Source organism: Brachypodium distachyon, chromosome 1 (assembly GCF_000005505.3).
Source record: "Brachypodium distachyon strain Bd21 chromosome 1, Brachypodium_distachyon_v3.0, whole genome shotgun sequence".
Lineage (NCBI taxonomy): Eukaryota > Viridiplantae > Streptophyta > Magnoliopsida > Poales > Poaceae > Brachypodium > Brachypodium distachyon.
In genome coordinates this window covers 55,160,276-55,178,376 of record NC_016131.3, presented here as the reverse complement: position 1 = coordinate 55,178,376, position 18,101 = coordinate 55,160,276, and the positions used below count along the sequence as shown (strand labels likewise).

Below are 18,101 nucleotides of genomic sequence, written 5' to 3'. Positions count from 1 at the left end.
GTGTTTTGGAACGTGATAGGTTGTTAGAAATTGATTTGAGATTTTTCTAGAGTCTAAAAATGCATTCTAGGATTTTATTTGGATTTATTTAAAGCTTAGAAACATTAAAACTATTTTTACAAATTTATTTTTGAGTGAGAATAATTTTACTGGACTCTAAATGAAATATATTATTTTACAGAATTTTTGGGAATTTTTCTGAAGCCATTTGATATTTCAAATGATTTAAATGGAATTTCGGGTGAATTATAGATCCTGAAAAGTATTTTATAATCTTTTTCTTTTATTCTTTTTCTCTGAAAATACGCTTTCTCCGTAGGAAAACGTATTTTTCTCTGGGGAATACAATTCCAGTCTGCGGAAAACGTATTCTCGGGAGAATACGCTTTCAGTCACTCTCTCTCTGACAGGTGGGGCCCACCTGTCATCCCTCACCTCCGCCGTCTCCAACCGCCGCCGCCCGCGCCCGACCGCGCCCTACCGCCACCCGCGCTCGCCTACCCGCCTGCCCGCGCGCGCCCGCCTGCCCGCTCGGCCGCGCCAACCCCGCCGACGGCCGCGTCGCCGCCGCCGCCGCTCGCCCGCGCCGGCCGCTCGCCTGCGTGCGCTCGCGCACGCCTGCGCCCACGCCTGGCCACGCAGGCGCCCGAGCAACCGCCGTCGCCGCACGCGCCGCGACCCCATGTCGCGCGGCAACCGTCGGCCACCCCGCCCACGCGCCCCGAGCCCTATAAAGCACCCCGCGCCCCCTCTCGCGCACTCCCTCACCCGCCCACGCTCTCTGCCGCCCTCGCACCCCCAAACTCCGGCCAAAACCGCCGCCGCCGCCGCCCAACTCCGGCGAGAAATTGCCGAAGCTGCGCTGCCCCGTTCGCCGAGCCGCCACCGCCCTAGTGATCCTTGCGACACCGTGAAGCTCCCCTAGCTCTTCATTTTCTTCCTCGAGTCCCGATTCGTCGAATCGTTCATCTCCGGGAAGATTTGGGTATGAACTTGTTCAAGTTCACTGCAGCTTTTGTTCTTCGGTTAGCTCTGTTTAGGCATCGTTTGCTATCAAACCAATGATCATTATGTGCTCTAGATTTCACCATTGTGTAGAGTGAATTTTCCTCTACAAATTCTCTGTAGAAAGTAGCCGTACATGGTTCATCTCGTGCTTTGCATCGTCGTCGCAAAATGGTATTCTAATCAGTACCTCTGCCGTATCTCTGCCGCGGCAGAAAGTTCCAGCACCTTCCTTAGTGGGTAGCCTTATTCGCAGTAGTTCTCGTTGTTGTCCGTAGCATCATTTTAGTTGTTTCTTTTTGTAGATTGAACTTTAGGAACACCCCTTCAGAGCCATTTCCTAGTTGGACCATTTCAACTTCACCTTCACTAGCAGCACGACGGTAGAAGTTCATATCCTATTATGTTATGTTTTAGAGTAGCCACATTCACCTGTTCATAGCTACTGCCTCACAGCTCCATCGTTAGTGAAACCAGTGCCATTTGTAAGAGTAGATCATATTCTTGGATTTCTTTGTTTAGTTCTCTGTCATTGGAATTGTTTAGCACCGGTACCCTTTCAGTAGAAGTTAGTATTCTTTGTCTGTCAGAATCTGACTAGCCACCTTTGCAAGCTAGTAACTTTTGACCTGTTTATCCAATTGACCTGAAACCTGTTGCGTTAGTTAGTACAACCCTAGAATTATACTGTAGCATAGGTTTCATGCCATGTTCTGTACTTTAGCACCTACTACCTGTCAATCCTAGTTGCTATCTGTTAACAGTAGCAGATTTCTGAATTTCCAGACTTAGCCACACTAGCCTTAACCTTAGGCTTTAGAACTGGAATTGTTAATACTATGATATTACTTAGATGATGTCTAGGTTCTGTTTTTGTATGCTTGTGATATATCCTTTATCCGAAGTTCATTTGGAGTTATATTTGGTCTCTGAGAGATGTTTGGAACTATGCATTTATTGTTGTTTCGTTCTTCGCGTTAGATTATTCGGATTGCGATTGCGAAGAGTGCCAGGGAGTTGACGACCGCAACAACTTTTCTGAACCAGGCAAGTTACACTTATTGACCATGTAGAACCTATATTTTTGCTTATGCTATTTTGTTTACAACATCATAGGGATGCATGTTAGAGTTATTTCTTTATGAAGTATTTATCAAATGCGTTTTCAACATGTTTAGTTATTCCTAGTAGATTGTTTATAGGATTTATTGCCATGCCACCAAATACCATAGGTTATGTATATACATTTTTCCAAAGCATGCTATACTATTATAACGGGACGGGACCCAAACTATATTGCAAAGTATTAAGTGCTCTTTATGAGCGAGTATGTTTTTGGAAAAATGTTTTCGAAATAAAACCAAAATGTTTTATCTGGATGGAGTGGTATGATGGAGGCCAGTTGGCTGTCGGCAAGTGTTATAGCCCCGTAACGGGTACACGCTTAGGAGAAGGTGGGGACCGCTGTCCAGAAATCCAAGAGTTCAAACCTTCTCATATACCCAAAGGCTTCATGTGCAACCACTTGCTATTATGGGCTCTGGCTTGGTTGACTAACTAGCGGGAAACCCTTACCTGGGTATCGCCATCCAGAGAGGAGCCAATGTGCTCATATGGGGCGGGCGGTGCCAGAATTAGGTATCAGGGGGCTTCTAGTGAAAGACTTCGTCACAATCTTTACCTGTTGCGCACGCTTGTCGTCAGGCAACACTTTGGACTGATTGTGTCAGGTGGGTAAAGTGTACAAACCTCTCGAGAGTGTTAATCTAATCGATTAGCCATGCCCCTGGTTACGGGCGACTTTGAGTCATTAAGTCAGGAGAAGTGGAGATCTTCAAGTTTTGTTTTCAAAAAAAAACCCCAAAACTGTTTGACTCGATGGAAGGTTCCACAGAATGAGTCAGGGAAAAGGGATGCTATGTGAGTGTCAGTTGACCCAGAGTGCATAGCTAGGTCGTGGAGTGAACATCCACAGAATGACCATACTATTGATCAAACCCTGTTTTATCAAAACTCTAGGATAGAGATTTTCAAAGGAAAATACTATGAGTATTTCGAAACCCCAAAAGCAGCATTTTGCAAAAACAACCCTAGCAACCAAACTAGGAAATCCTTTATCATTTCCATGCATTCCTCCTAATCACACAGGTGTGACTTGCAAGTACATTCAATGTACTGACCTGCACCTATCATGCGCAGAGAGTGACGCTTAAGAAGAAGACGCAGGGTCGCGAGTCTACACTCAACTTGCCTGTGGCGTTGATGGGACTCCCTCTTTATCAGTGTGTTTTATTTGAACTTCCACTTGCTTGTATTGAGTACTCTGGATTTGTTAATCGAACCGATGTAATAGACATGTGTATGGTATTTCATCAATGGAACTGTCTGTGCTAGCATTTGATCCAGGGACTAGCACAGTTTACACAGACGTCCGGATCCTTACGGGTCTAGGTCGCCACACGGCTGCTGTCCGCTCTAGCCCCGGACGCCTCCGAGTGCGCGGGGTGCGAGCCCCCGGGCGTCGCTCGCAACGCAGTATGCTCATGGCGCAGCTGACGCTCCGTGTCCTCGGCCCGCGACTCGACTCGCTAGCCAGTGCGGGCAGCACCATGCCCGCTCGCGCGGCTGGCCCCAGCGCTGGGGACTGCCGGTCCCCTCAGCCGGTTGTCTGCCGACAGCCGAGGGGGCGGGGGAGGCAGCTGTGATTGCTGCACTCTTGAGGGCTCAGGGTTCTCCTAAGCCCCTGACGCGGGTCGCGCGTCATGCGACCGCGTGTGTGCTGCTGGGGCCTCACGCGCGTCTATCCGAGGGTCACCAGCCCGCTTGGGGGGCATGGTGGCCGGCTCCGTCGGCGAAGACAACGAGGCCGACGTCAATGCAGACACTGCCGCCGCCGGCCACCGGCGAGCTCTCTTCTCGCGCCCCCTACCTAACGCGCCAGATGTCGTTGCATGGGGCTCCGACACCGGGGGCGTGCTGGCACACCCCCTTTTAGGTTCGGCAGGCGCGTCGGGGATCGCTCCGGCGATCGCCGGTGTGGCCGATGGCGTACGTAACCTGCAAAGTGGTGCACACAGAATGCATGCAAGCTAGGGACACATGCACGCACGTTTTTACCCAGGTTCGGGCCACCCGGAGGTGTAAAACCCTACGTCCTGCTTGTCTGGGGTCGTATTATCACAAAACCAAGTGTTTATAGGTTGCCGGGTGAATTCCAGGGTACTCCCTCCTTTCGGCTAAGTGTTCCGTGCTATTCTCCGCTAACATTAGATGCTAACTGTGAGACGATCGAACTGAACCGAACTCGAATCAACCAACCCCCCGACCGTTGGCGGGGGTCCTCCTTTTATAGCCAAGGGGATACCACAGGTGCCACGGTGCATGGATTACAGGTGGCGAGCAGGGAGACAGGGCAACTCCCCCTCGGTGCGCATGCATGAGTGCCAACTCCTCCGCTAGGGGTCTAAGGCCTAAGAACTAGCTCTGGACAGCCACTGTTTACCTGATTAGACGGGTAACTCCCTCCTGTCGGCTCATTTTATGCGCCGTGCGCCTCACTCCTCGCCCTGGCGAGACTGTGCGCTGGATGCCTGACGCGCACCCACGTGGCGCCGTTGCCCTGTTTGCCTGGCCCCGCCCTCACGACAGGAGCCTGCGCCCGGGAACCCCTCCTCCCGGCAAGTGACTTCCCGGGAGGCGGCCAGGCGGGAATATTCCCCGAAGCCCCGCGAACCCTTCAGGGCTGGTGGCTTGCCGGGCAGCCCGCTAGCTGCCGCCCAGGATGATGTCCTCCCGGGAACCTAGTGACGCGACTCACGCGTCGCGCAGTGGTGGCACCCCGGGTGCCACGGGTGCGACACAATTATTCCAGATGATGCTAACACAATATCTTTGTTACTTTGATCACTGTTTATTTTATCTAAAATCTGAATTAATAACTGAAGGATTGTATTATTTTGTCTTATTATTATTTTTTAATCTTCCTTTGGAGAATTGTGGTCAGAAAAGGCAACTGGCGGCGTTAAATATGTTGCTACTTCTTCTAATGCTTCGCTATATTCGTTCATGCAAACTACGAGAGGATCAAGGTTTTTACTTCTTGAACTAGTCTTTTAATTTCAGTTATCTCTTGTTATTGTTTTAGCGCTTGGTAAAGGGTCTCTATTTTTATTTAGACAATGTCCAATATTTTTTCCAATGGATAAGAGTTCTTCTTTAACGTAATCGTTATTCTTGCAGACTATGTTCTGTTTTGCTTTGGCTTCTTCTAGCTTATGCAGAACTATATCAATTTTATTATTCAACCCTGAGTATTTTTCTGCGAGTTTTTGGTATTCTTTAAGTATAAATTCAAATTTTTTATCTAACTTGTCTTGCCTTTTTCCCCAAGTTATAAAAAAGTTATATATCAGATCAACAATTGTATTTAGCTGACTATGAGCAGTATGCCAAATATGTTCTTCAGAGGGATTTATTCTGCACCTGATGTCAATATTTTCTTTAGTATTGATAACTTTACCTGCGCTAACTTCTAAGTCTAGATATTTTAATCTTTCAATGATTAAACTTAGCTCTGATACCACAAATACTTTATATAAATATTATATACTAAATATTCAGGTTATATCGACTAATATTAAATTATATGTTTGATTAATATTTAATGATAGTGTCCACGATACACTGCAGCCTTATTGTCTGCTTCCTTGGCTATTCTTCGTCTGCACACCATAAATCATACGATCTCATGCATTTGTGATCTTGTATGCTGATGATGGGTCTTATATGCCTAATACATGCTAACGATGGATCTTAAGATTTAATATTTTTCATAAATTTATTTATTTTTAAGTATTATTTATTTATTATTATTATTATTATTATTTTCAGTTTTTAATCATATTCAAATTATATTCTATCAACTATTCGGGTATAAGTGTATATGTTCGGAGGTGGTGTATATGTCCTCCCCGCCCGAATAATTGATAGTAATATCAATTAAAATTCTGGTTTCTGCCCATGGCCTGCAATATCCATGTGATCATCATCTGAAAGATTGAATTCATATTTTGAAAGAGTCAGGTCATATTTTAGGTCATACTCTTTCTTTATTTCTTCGAATTTTTGCATAAATTCAAGTCGTAATTCTTTTAAAATTTCTTCTTTTAACACTTCCGTTCATAACTTTGAAGTGTCTTCTAATGTTTCGTTTATCTTCATGTCTATATATTCAGAATCCAAAGGATCAACTCCTTTTACTAAGCAGTCTTTGTATGTGTTATATTTAGGAGATTCTTCTTCCTTTGCTTTTTTTAAAATTAATGTTTCTTCCTTTATATTCTTTATATTTGACGAAGAAGGAATATCCTTATCTACTCCTTTGAACTTTTGGATATATTCTTTGGCTTTTGGTTCTCTGTAGTAATTTTCTCATATCATACTTCTTGCTCTATTCAAGGCTTCATTGACATCTAAATATTTCTTCCATGTAATATCCTCTTTCCTTTTCCTTGCGTCTAGCTTTTCTTTTATTATTTCTTCAAAAGTCATATATATTCCAAGTTTGATTCCATCAAATAGTACATATAATGGCTTATATTCTTACACTGCAATATTTGTTGATATTGGTAACTTCTTGTTCATCATATTGAAATATTCGGCTAGACTATTCAGAATTGATAACATATAGCCTTTTTCTTCTCTTTTATTATTATATTGGAACCAGAAATTGTCAAGTATGCATTCTTAAATTTCATCGAGGGCAATATGTCCCTTAGGTTTGAATTTAAATGTATTCGGGGGAAATATTTTCAGTGTGTTTTCATTTCCAAAGGTAAATACTTCCACCCCATTGGGAAGCAACCCACGCTTCATTCCTGCAAGATTGATGAACGGAAGAATATGTCAGGTAAACAATTATCTTTTCCCTTAATATGCTCAAAAACAACTTTATATCCATTTCCCGTTATGATATCTTCAAATAAAACCCATCTTCTAGTAGAACTTTTCTTACTATTGATTTGATTATAGTATCTACATATTGCTTCACAATCAGTGCGTACTGTAAATTCTTTAAATCCCAAGTATAGCCTAAACACGTTTATTGCATGGACTACCGCGAGGATTTCTCTATCAATATTATTTACTGTTTTTAATTTATAACTTCCTGAGGCATACCTACATATCTTTTCTTCTACCTTCGGAGAGTACTTATTAGGTTTTTGCTTTAATATAGCACCCCAACCAACTTTAGATGCATCGGTTTCGATTATAAAGTAATAATCTTCTAATGGCAATTCTAAAGGTTTCAAATTTTTGACCTTTTCTTTTATGGCCTTGACTAACTTTATGTCTTCAGAATTAAAATACCTTTGGCCATTCTTTCTTAATTTAGCATATAAAGGTCCAGCTAGTTTTGCTAGATTACCTATATAATTTCTTGCATAGTTTACAATCCCTAGGAATTGTTGTAGAACCTTTTTATCATTCATAGAATCAGGAAATTGTAAAATTTTCTTTGCAATATGCTCTTGTAGATGTATTTTTCCTTCTATTTCGTGCCCAAGAAAATTGATTTTCTCTTTACAAATCTCCATTTTCTTTTTAGATAATATTAGCCCATTTTGTTCTACCTTCCTAAAAAAGACTTCAAGGTGAGCAATATGCTCCTTGTAAAATTATGAGAAGACCAGTAAATTATCTACATAAACTAATATAAATGATTGATTTTCATTAAAAATATTTTGCATCTTTCTTTGAAATAAAGCGGGCGCATTTTTTAATCCTAAAGGCATAACTAGCCATTCATAATGACCCGAGGACATGTAAAAGCTGTCCAAGGAATAGATTCCTTGGCCATTTTTACTTGCCAAAACCCCGCCTTTAGGTTAAACTTAGAAAAATATTTGCTTCCTTGTATTCTATTAATCCATTCTTGCTTATTTGGAATATTGAATGCATTATCTACCGTATTATCATTAAGTCTTTTGTAATTTATAACCATTCTAGATTTTCCCCTGACTTCTTCAGCATGATTTACTATAAAGGCGGCAGATCGATGAGGACTTCTGCTTTCCCTAATAGCTTTTAATTTTAGTAACTCTTCGATATGCATATTAAACTCTTCTACATCCTTAGGAGTAGCTTATATTGGTCCTGACTTAATTATGTAATCAGGATTGATAATATTTATCTTGCAGACTATGGAGTTCTTATCCCAATGTTTCATTGGTATTTCTCCAATGATTTGTATGTCTTCTAATTTTTGCACTATTTTGTCTATATCTTTCTTGGTTTTTATATCTCTATACCAATTTGGTGAGAATGATTGTAAACCTATACATTCTGTACATGTATTTTCTATATGGTATTCTTCTATGGCATTACTAAGCTCTTCTTCTTTGCAGATTTCAAGAGGGTCTTCATTGGCACTATATTCTTTATCCATATTAGATATTTCTGCATTTTGTATGGATTTTCTCTGTCTTATAATCTCAGATATGTATGGAACGTTATCTTGATATGGGATGAATGTAACTCCTTCTTCATGTATAATAGTGGTTTGTAAAGATTGTTGTAAAAATCTTAAACCCAGTATCATGTCATCCTTTATTACTGACAAATCTCTAATTGTAATTTCATCTATAATATATTTTGTTCCATTTATGTAAGATTCAATAATATAGGCCAATTGATTGTGAATCTTTTGTATTCCTGACATGTCTGTGGAGACTTCAGCTTTATCGTTGTCTATAGTTTTAACTATTTCAGGACATCTCGCAAAATACTTGTCATGAATGATGTTCTTTGTGCACCCTGTGTCTAATAGTGCTAATATTTTATAGGAAATATTTGGTTTTAATATTATTTTGACTGGAATTCTTATTCCTAACACTTCCTTAAATGGTAAACGTAATATGTATTTGTTTCCAAAACTAGTAATAGCATCTTTTAGCTGGATTAACATGTCCCCTTTTCTTTCTTTTACTGTGATCATTTGCTCTTTTAATTCTGCATTTTTGATAATGTTACCTTCTTGATCTCGATTATTAATAATATTTTTATTTTCTAAATTATATTTTATTTCTTCTAGTTCTGCTTCTAGTTTATTTATTCTGTTCTCTAAGTTTCTAACTCTACTAGATCATATTCGTTCTTTTGGTTCACATTCTATTTCCTGTCTCCAACTTTGATTTCTAGCCTTTAAACAAGATGCACACGCTTGTTTTAAGCATAAGCTGCATGTGGACCTATTTTCTTGGCTTGGATAATATATACAAAAGGCACATTTCATGTTATAATCACATTTACCTCTAATCCCATCGTGTTCACAATGTACTTGATTCATCATTTCAATTTTTAGTTCTGCTAAATCGTCTATTAGGTCTAATTCATCTTCGCTCGATTTATCTTCTAAAGTCTCATTTTCTACTTCATCTGTTTCTATGATTGAATATATCGACTCATCATCTTTTATTTCCTCATCACATACTAGGATATTCTCGTTAACGCTATCTATAATTAACACTCTTTCTTGCTCTTCATATTTACTAGAGTACCTTTTCTGATCTTTATTAGGACATGTTTTACTTAGATGATCTGGTGAATTACATATAAAACATCTACATGTCTTATCATAAGATTTTCTAGGATCGCATCTTCTTACATTTCTCTTATGTAGATAAGGAGCTCTATTATCAGACCTTCTTAAGAAATATATTTTCTTTGTCCTAAAGTTCCTATTATCTCTCCTCTGTGGTTTGTCATATTTTTTATTTCTATGCCTATTTTCTCCATAGGTTAGTGGTATTTGAACAATATTATTGCAGAAATTGTAGTCTGATTTTTTCATAGATCTTTGAGCTTGTATATTCGTACATACCTTTCTTAGTTGTTTAAATACAAATGTTATGGCCTGAGATATATTTGCAACATTTCCCTTTGATTCTTTCTTATACTCTTCAAATATTATAGATCCTAAAGGATCAGGTAATTTATTGAAGTATCTTTCAACTACCCATTTATTATATCCTTGCTTAGAAGTGGTAGCATTGTATAAATAATGCTGAGAAAATTCTTTTATACCTTTCCAACTAGTTAGTGTTAAGTTTTCTATTTCTCTCAATCTCTCATTCTGCAATGTGGTATGTCCCATATCTGGATCTTCTGTTATGATTATGCTTGATATAATATTGGCAAAGTTATGGGGATTACTTCTAGCCCTTTTTAATTCTTCATATTGATTAGGATATGACTCTACCCATTGCTCCCATAAAACCTTTGCAGATTCTCCTAGAAAACTTTCAAGATATGTTATCATATCTTCCACCTTATTACCTATATTATGCTGATTTTGTATATATATCTGAACTATTAAACCTTTCCATATGCTAATTATATTAGGCCAATCTACCGGGTCATGGGCTGCTAGATTTAATATTGCCCCATCATTCCTAAAATTTTGAAATTGTACGGGCTTTTCAAAATCTCTTCTCCTAGATCCCATATATTTGTATTGTCCAGGAATATAAGTTGGTTGGAAGTCATCTTTTTCTAAGGGCCATTTTCTACCTGCCCTGGTAGGTCTCTCTCTTGCTCCTTCACTCTTTACTGAACTATCACCATATGCTCTTCTTCTTTTCCTAGTCATTTGTACTTACATAGCTTCCATTGAATTTTCTAAATTATGTAAACCCACCTCATCTAGGGAGTTTATAAAATCACTATATTCCTCAGACCCATCAAAAATTTCATCTTCTTTAAGCAATTCTTTCATTAATTCTTCTTCTTCTTCTTCATAACTTTCTGTTAATAACTTATTATTTATGTCCCACTACTTCTCTTCATCTACATCTATATTTTTGTGGCTCTGGATCGTATTATTGTTCTTACTATTTCCAACCTTATTTTCTTGTGTCGTTATATTGTTATTTAATACGATTGAACTACTAATGGCATGCTTTTTCTCAATTTTTTTAATCTTTTAAGTCTTGCAATCTCTCTAATGAAAACCAATTCCTTTTCTCTTATCTTAGGCCAATCTTTTGTCATAGAATTATTATATTCACATTCTATATGTTTCAATTTTCCTTCGTAATGAATTATTTCATCGTCTAAATCTGCCTTTTCCATGTATTCAGATGCACCACTATTTTTATTTTCACTAAACTCTGATTCAGAAACGAAAGATTCAGTATCATCCATGGTTGCGGTTTTATAATTTGTGAATCTAATGCTACTAGTTCCTTCACAATTTTGATAGCTTATGTAGTTATTAGGTTGCTTTAATTCTTTCTTCTCTATTAGCTCGCTTATTTTCCATTCTTCTCCTGCTCTTTCTTCAGAGCTTATTTTAAGAGGACTCATGAATTTTATACCTTTTGATTGCATGCTTTCAATTACATCATCTACATTTACTCTATATTTAGAGCGGCTTTTGTTAGTTAGTCTTCCTATAAATTCTATACTTACTAATAAATTTGTACATTTAAATTCTTCATATCCTTTAGTCCGGAACCCAAAACTCATTTTATCAATAAATTCCTTCACAGGCATCATTAAATCTGGGGCTATATCGGTTATTAATCTATTTTCATTCATGTCTCCTTCCATGAAGCCTAATGAAGCTTTATCTACTAATCCACATCTTTTGTCTAATAGTGTTATTAATACATTCGCTCCTAATTTCTTTCTTGTCATTCCTTTGACTCCTATGATATACATACCTTGATGAATATATTTATACCCACAATATTTTAGTTCATTTTCAATATTCTTGCTCACAATTCTTAATTCAACTGGATGTGTTAACACACTTAACTCTACTTCTTTGGATATTCTATACAATCCACTTCTTCCTTCAAACAATCCCATGTGTTACACCTGCTGTGGCTTTAATTTTTTCAGTGTATCCTTTTGATACCTTTCCAAATCTCTTTCTAAGTCTATAACTTCTTCTAAACTCCCAATGTCATCAGCCTTGCTACATGACATTCTATGCATCATTGTTAGAGGCCTTGAATCTTGCCTTATTAACTGGAGGTTTCTGTCTCTTCTAATGAGGCTTTTAGATAAGTCCATTTTTCTGAATTAATATTCCTTGGTGATGCAATTATTCCAGATGATGCTAACACAATATCTTTGTTACTTTGATCGTTGTTTATTTTATCTAAAATCTGAATTAATAACTGAAGGATTGTATTATTTTGTCTTATTATTATTTTTGAATCTTCCTTTGGAGAATCATGGTCAGAAAAGCCAACTGGCGGCGTTAAATATTTTGCTACTTCTTCTAATGCTTCGCTATATTCGTTCGTGCAAACTACGAGAGGATCAAGGTTTTTACTTCTTGAACTAGTCTTTTAATTTCAGTTATCTCTTGTTTTGTTTCAGCGCTTGGTAAAGGGTCTCTATTTTTATTTAGACAATGTCCAATATTTTTTCCAATGGATAAGAGTTCTTCTTTAACGTAATCGTTATTCTTGCAGACTATGTTCTGTTTTGCTTTGGCTTCTTCTAGTTTATGCAGAACAAAATCAATTTTATTATTCAACCCTGAGTATTTTTCTGCGAGTTTTTGGTATTCTTTAAGTATAAATTCAAATTTTTTATCTAAGTTATCTTGCCTTTTTCCCCAAGATATAAAAAAGTTATATATCAGATCAGCAATTGTATTTAGCTGACTATGAGCAGTATGCCAAATATGATCTTCAGAGGGATTTATTCTGCACCTGATGTCAATATTTTCTTTAGTATTGATAACTTTACCTGCGCTAACTTCAAGTCTAGATATTTTAATCTTTCAATGATTAAACCTAGCTCTGATACCATAAATACTTTATATAAATATTAGATACTAAATATTCAGGTTATATCAACTAATATTAAATTATATGTTTGATTAATATTTAATTATTATGATTATCTTTTACATGATCTTTTAAGGCTGGTGAGGCCAACGGAGCTACCGACGGTTCGTGCAGTGGTGTAAAAATCCTACTCAGTACTCACCCTATTTTTCACTATATTGCTTCAGGAGTAGCTAAGTTTATTTCCCTAGGTGTTTTTAAACAAGTTTATATGGGTGGTTTCTTATCGTCTTCCCAAGCAGTTCCATCCGAAGGGAACACTTCTCTACGGTTACAAGGTTCTCATTCAAACGTCATACGAGAGGCTTAACAGAGAACTACACGCAGAGGTTTCTCCTACAGGATCCCTAGCATAAGCACCCACCCGTATAAACACATTTAACAAGACCAAGGGAAATACTAAACTACTTCATTTCACAATGTAGCTTACATATGGTTTTTCCTTTCGGGAACTCCCGAAGGTTTTACACAAAGATAAGGTAATTACCTTACTACCTTCCCGTCCTTATGTTACACTGCCTTGATTATATTGGCTTTATTACAGTGGGAAGAGGTACTACTACTACCACTACTAGAGAGCAGATAGTTTGCTCGCTAGCTGCTCACTCTCTCTGCTACTGAAGGCTTGTGTTCTCAGCGATGTTGTGTGTCCTCCGTTGCAGCAAGAGACTCCTTTTATAGGCAATATGGCTGGCTCAAATAGTGCTCCCATGCATTATTTACCTCTCCTTTCTTCTTGGTCATGATGCATCTTCTTTATAGCCTCTTGAGTGCATGTATGCATGAAGAAGATGAGGTTTTTTGGCTGCCACTTCACACTTTGGTTGCATACGAACGTGGCTTCCTTCGTCCTGGGAGTAGTCTTGCGCTTTAATGATAGTGTTCACGACACACTGCAGCCTTATTGTATGCTTCCTCGGCTATTTTTTGTCTGCACACCATAAATCATAGGATCTCATGCATTTGTGATCTTGTATGCTGATGATGGGTCTTATATGCCTAATATATGCTAACGATGGATCTTAAGATTTAATATTTTTCATAAATTTATTTATTTTTAATTATTATTTATTTATTATTATTATTATTATTATTATTATTTTCAGTTTTCAATCATATTCAAATTATATTCTATCAATTATTCGGGCATAGGTATATATATATATATATATATATATATATATATATATATATATATATTCGGGCGGGAGGACATATACACCACCTCCGAACATATATATATATATATATATATATATATATATATATATATATATATCTAACATATATATAAGTTCCTGTCGCGTTGTTTCACTCCCTAGTGCAGAATACCCCGCGCCTGACCCAGCCGAGCGTGCTTCCTCCCAGTCTGCATGCGACGTAACAAAGTTACGTTTGGGGCATCAGGCGTTAAAATTGGCACAGAGCGCTTTTTCGCTACAGTTTTTTCGCTTGGGACAGAAAGCACATCTGTAATAAAATTCAAGATTCAACATATATCATGAGTATCATCTGAGAAATAAAAAAAGAAGGTATATCGATTAGAATGCATTCACACTTGACTATCCATGCACTAGCTACAATGATTTCTCAGATGATACTCATAGTTTGAAAAAAAACTGGAACTTAAAATTAGTGCAGCAAGCCCCTATCAAATACAAAATCAAGTTATGTTAATCAGTGGGAAAACTAAAACATCACAGCATTACTGAACCAACAGTAATCCATCAGGAACGGAGAGTTGAAGCTCCATTTAACATATGAGATTAGATAAGCCCATCCCACAACACAGAGAGACCGCTATCCTCCTCTAGTTGGGGGTGACGCCTGACGCCATGCCCCGCTACCAAATTCACATGAAATTATTTTACGGAAGCGCAGAGCAAGAAGACCAGAGTGGAGAAGAGGAAGGTGAGGGGATTTAGAGCACAAAGGGGAAGAGAAAAAAAACCTCGAATAACAGCTACAGCGGAGGTCCTTGGGGCGGTGGCCGGTGACTTGGTGGCGGCTGACGGCGCGACCTCGAGCAGGCGGGGAAAGCTCACAGCGTAGGGTGGAGGCAAGAGAAAGAGCGGCAGATCTGGCTCTCCAGAACACCGTGCACGAGAATTGAAGAAACAAAGGAGATGAAGAATTCAGCAAGGCTCCATTGCGCTCGAATTAATCAGTGATTCTTGCCTAAAATAAATAAATCAGAGAGATACAGAGGAGGAGAAAGAGGAATCAGTTGGGTTGGTTACCTTGGGGAGATGGGAGCCGAATCCGAGCGCCCGTGGATGCTACCACGGAGCCCAGCGGCGGCGAGACGGGGGTCGGCGTATGGCGGCGGTCGGCGGCCGAGGCGGAATCGATTGGTTGGCCTTGGGAGATCGGAAAGAGACAGGGTCAGCGTCGGTGGATACCGGAGGCGCAGGAGGCCGCGCGAGGAGCTGGACGAGGCGCGGCGGCGAGAGAAACTGGGGACGTGGAGAGGGTAGGACGCCCATGGCCGACCGCGTCCGAGACACCAGCCACCGCCCGAGCCGCCACCGCCGGCGCGCCGGCCCCCGTGGCCCACCGCGCCCGAGCCACCGCCACGCTTTTGCTCTCGTGCGCCGCAAATTGGGCTGCAGCCGCTTGCCACTCGCCGCCGGCCGCACCGATTCCACCCGAACCGCGCACACACACGATTTGGGGGTGGCAGTGGGTGTGGGGGTCGTGGGAAAAAGGTGAGGCTAGCTTCGGGGGAAAGAAGCGGTGGTCGTAAGAAAACAAGAAAAATTATGCAGGGGTTCATGAAAATTATCCTGAGCGCTGGGATCCGGCTCGTTGCACCGACCGGGATGCATAATAACTATTCTGCACCTGGGTAACTTGTTATATATATAATATATATATTGTCCAAGCCTCTCCTACAGTTTTCAGCAAAAAAAAACCAATGCTGCTGCTTCAGAAATAACAATAAACAACTCCATGAACAGCTGATGCAAGCCTAAGCTTGCTGCAGAATACAAAATACAAAATTCCTAGTCCAGCTTTTGGATCTGAAAGAATAGGAAATAAGAAAGTACCTAGAAGATATAAGATGCGAATAAACTGATAATGAACTGGGAGATGAAACAATAATAAGTGGTACGAAAGAATAGGAGACAAGAAAAAACCGCTGAATAGATTTGAGGATGATAACTAAAAATAAACTTAATGGGGGTATATACATGGAATGTGTATTCTTCAAGAATAAGTAAGCTATAAGTAATAATTCATAGCTAATTTTATTTGGTTTTTTTATAATAAGCGGGGCAGCAGATCTCTAACCTAATTATTCCCGAATCAGTGGTTCTAATTATGAAGTGTGTTGTAGTAGATCCTGAGAACTGGATAGCAATATGTGGATCACTGATTAATGGGTCAATACTTTAAATTATATCAGCAACATTACCCATACCAGTGTAAGGATTGGCTTAAAATAAGGACAACGAGTCAATAACAAGTAGAAGAGAGAATGGCTAAAGAAACAACCTTTCTGCTGTTGTGGGACTTGTTGTTGACTGGTCCTAATTAGTGTTCTCAGTGAAGTACCTATGTCAGAGAAACAACCATAGTGAAGCATCAAACAAAGCAGAGTAGAAAGCAAGAGAGCAAACAACAAAGGAGAGAGACTTGGCAAGCCAAACGGAGCCTGCGAATTTTGATGACAGTTGATACTACTTCCATAATTACTCGCTATCGAAGAAGATATTTGTCAGCAGCACACAATGCAACTGCAGCAAGAGCCATTTTATTGGATGATATTTGTCTGGTAGGCCAAAAACGAAGCAAAAAAGGCAACTACTCACAGTTCACTGCCCAAGTGCCCATTAACTACTGTTATCCCTTTTCACATCAAAGAAATATATATAAGTTAAAAATTACAACCAGACACACAACACATGTAGATTACAAATTGCGGATAGTAACAGTGGCAAGCAAAAACCAATGGCTAATTATTATTTATTGGAGGACCTTAATGTGAGCAAACACCAATAGCTAGTAGCTCAATCATGAATCTTGTTTGTCCTGGTAACTACTAAGGATGGAGAAAACACGTGAGTTGCTTTGCTGATGAAAGAAATAGGTATCACTAATCTAGGAAGGCATGCAAACTGTGTGAGCAAATACTGAAACACCAGTGGTTAGTAGCTCAGTCATGAATTGAAAGGAGTTCTCATTTGTCCCTAGAACTACAAAGGATAGACAAAACACATGGGTTGCTTTCTGAGGAAAGAAATAGGTATCACTAATGTAGGAAGCAAAATGTGTTATTACTTGGATTTTATAAATTTTATAATAATACTGCATCTAGCTTGTAACTTCACTTGCACCTTCATGAAAAGCTCTCTTGACTCTTATTGATTCAATTTGACCCCCATCCCTTTCTCCCAGGCCTATTCAGGCGAGCTAGAAATCTACACCCAAGTAGTATATAAACCGTCCTGATCAACAGCAACAGGATGTCAGGATTTACTTAATTAATTAGTTTGTTACCACATATGGGTTTTCAAAATGTTCAGGAAACTGACACGATCTTGAAGACCACGTTTTGACCATGAAATTTTATCAAGGAAAGGGACAAAAGAGAGAAAATGCAATTCAGGTTAATTCTCGTTCATTGACTGAGGTAACTGCCATAATATGAACAGACATGACAACCATGTGTTTATGTTTCCTTCTAAGATTGTCTCTCGCTGCTGCTAGAGAGATTTCATGGTTTGAGCAAGAAAACACGCTGCCATGAAGAACATTCACATACCGAGGAAGGCATAAAAATAAACATGAACAATGGTACGATAAGTGCTTCATGCAGGATGAGGTGGACTGGAAAGTCTATGCTACCAATTCAGATTGGGAAATTATCTGCTCATTAAGGCTACCTTTTAACTGCATTAAGATCATGCATTCGCCATTCCACACTTAAGTATAATTCTCCCAGGCAACATTTTTAGAAACAAATTAAATTCATCATTTAGAGTGAAGAAATTTTCATGGTTCCCACAGAAATATAATATTTACTACATAATTCTGTGGAAATCCATTGGTCCAGGCAGGTTCTTTACTACATAATCCCCTTGCCGGGGCGCGAGCTCGAGCCTGCGCCTCCCCCGGCAAGCCCTTGTGGGGTAGCGCGGGCCTTCTTCGTTGCCGGGGCATCGCCCGGCAAGCTGTCATCCCCGGCAGCATCCTCGTCGCCGGTGTCAGCTGCGGCGGCGGCCC

At 39.6% G+C, this 18,101-nt stretch overlaps 1 protein-coding gene across 5 annotated transcripts; it reads right to left on the bottom strand.

Annotated features, from left to right (window-relative positions):
- Positions 1 to 6,890: 6,890 nt before the first annotated feature.
- On the bottom strand, positions 6,891 to 15,700 carry LOC104581709. 5 transcript variants are annotated; one of them, XM_024457737.1, is made up of 3 exons: positions 15,113 to 15,700; positions 14,824 to 15,050; positions 6,891 to 13,803 (listed from the first exon to the last, which is right to left on the bottom strand). In XM_024457737.1, the coding sequence occupies exon 3, from the start codon at positions 10,652 to 10,654 to the stop codon at positions 9,149 to 9,151; it is 1,506 nt and encodes a 501-aa protein (XP_024313505.1). In that variant the 5' UTR covers positions 10,655 to 13,803; positions 14,824 to 15,050; positions 15,113 to 15,700; the 3' UTR covers positions 6,891 to 9,148. The 5 variants fall into 5 exon arrangements, with proteins under 5 accessions (XP_024313505.1, XP_024313506.1, XP_024313504.1 ...); XM_024457738.1 differs by having other exon boundaries at positions 14,824 to 14,952; XM_024457736.1 differs by having other exon boundaries at positions 14,824 to 15,700.
- Between the last annotated feature and the right edge of the window lie 2,401 nt (positions 15,701 to 18,101).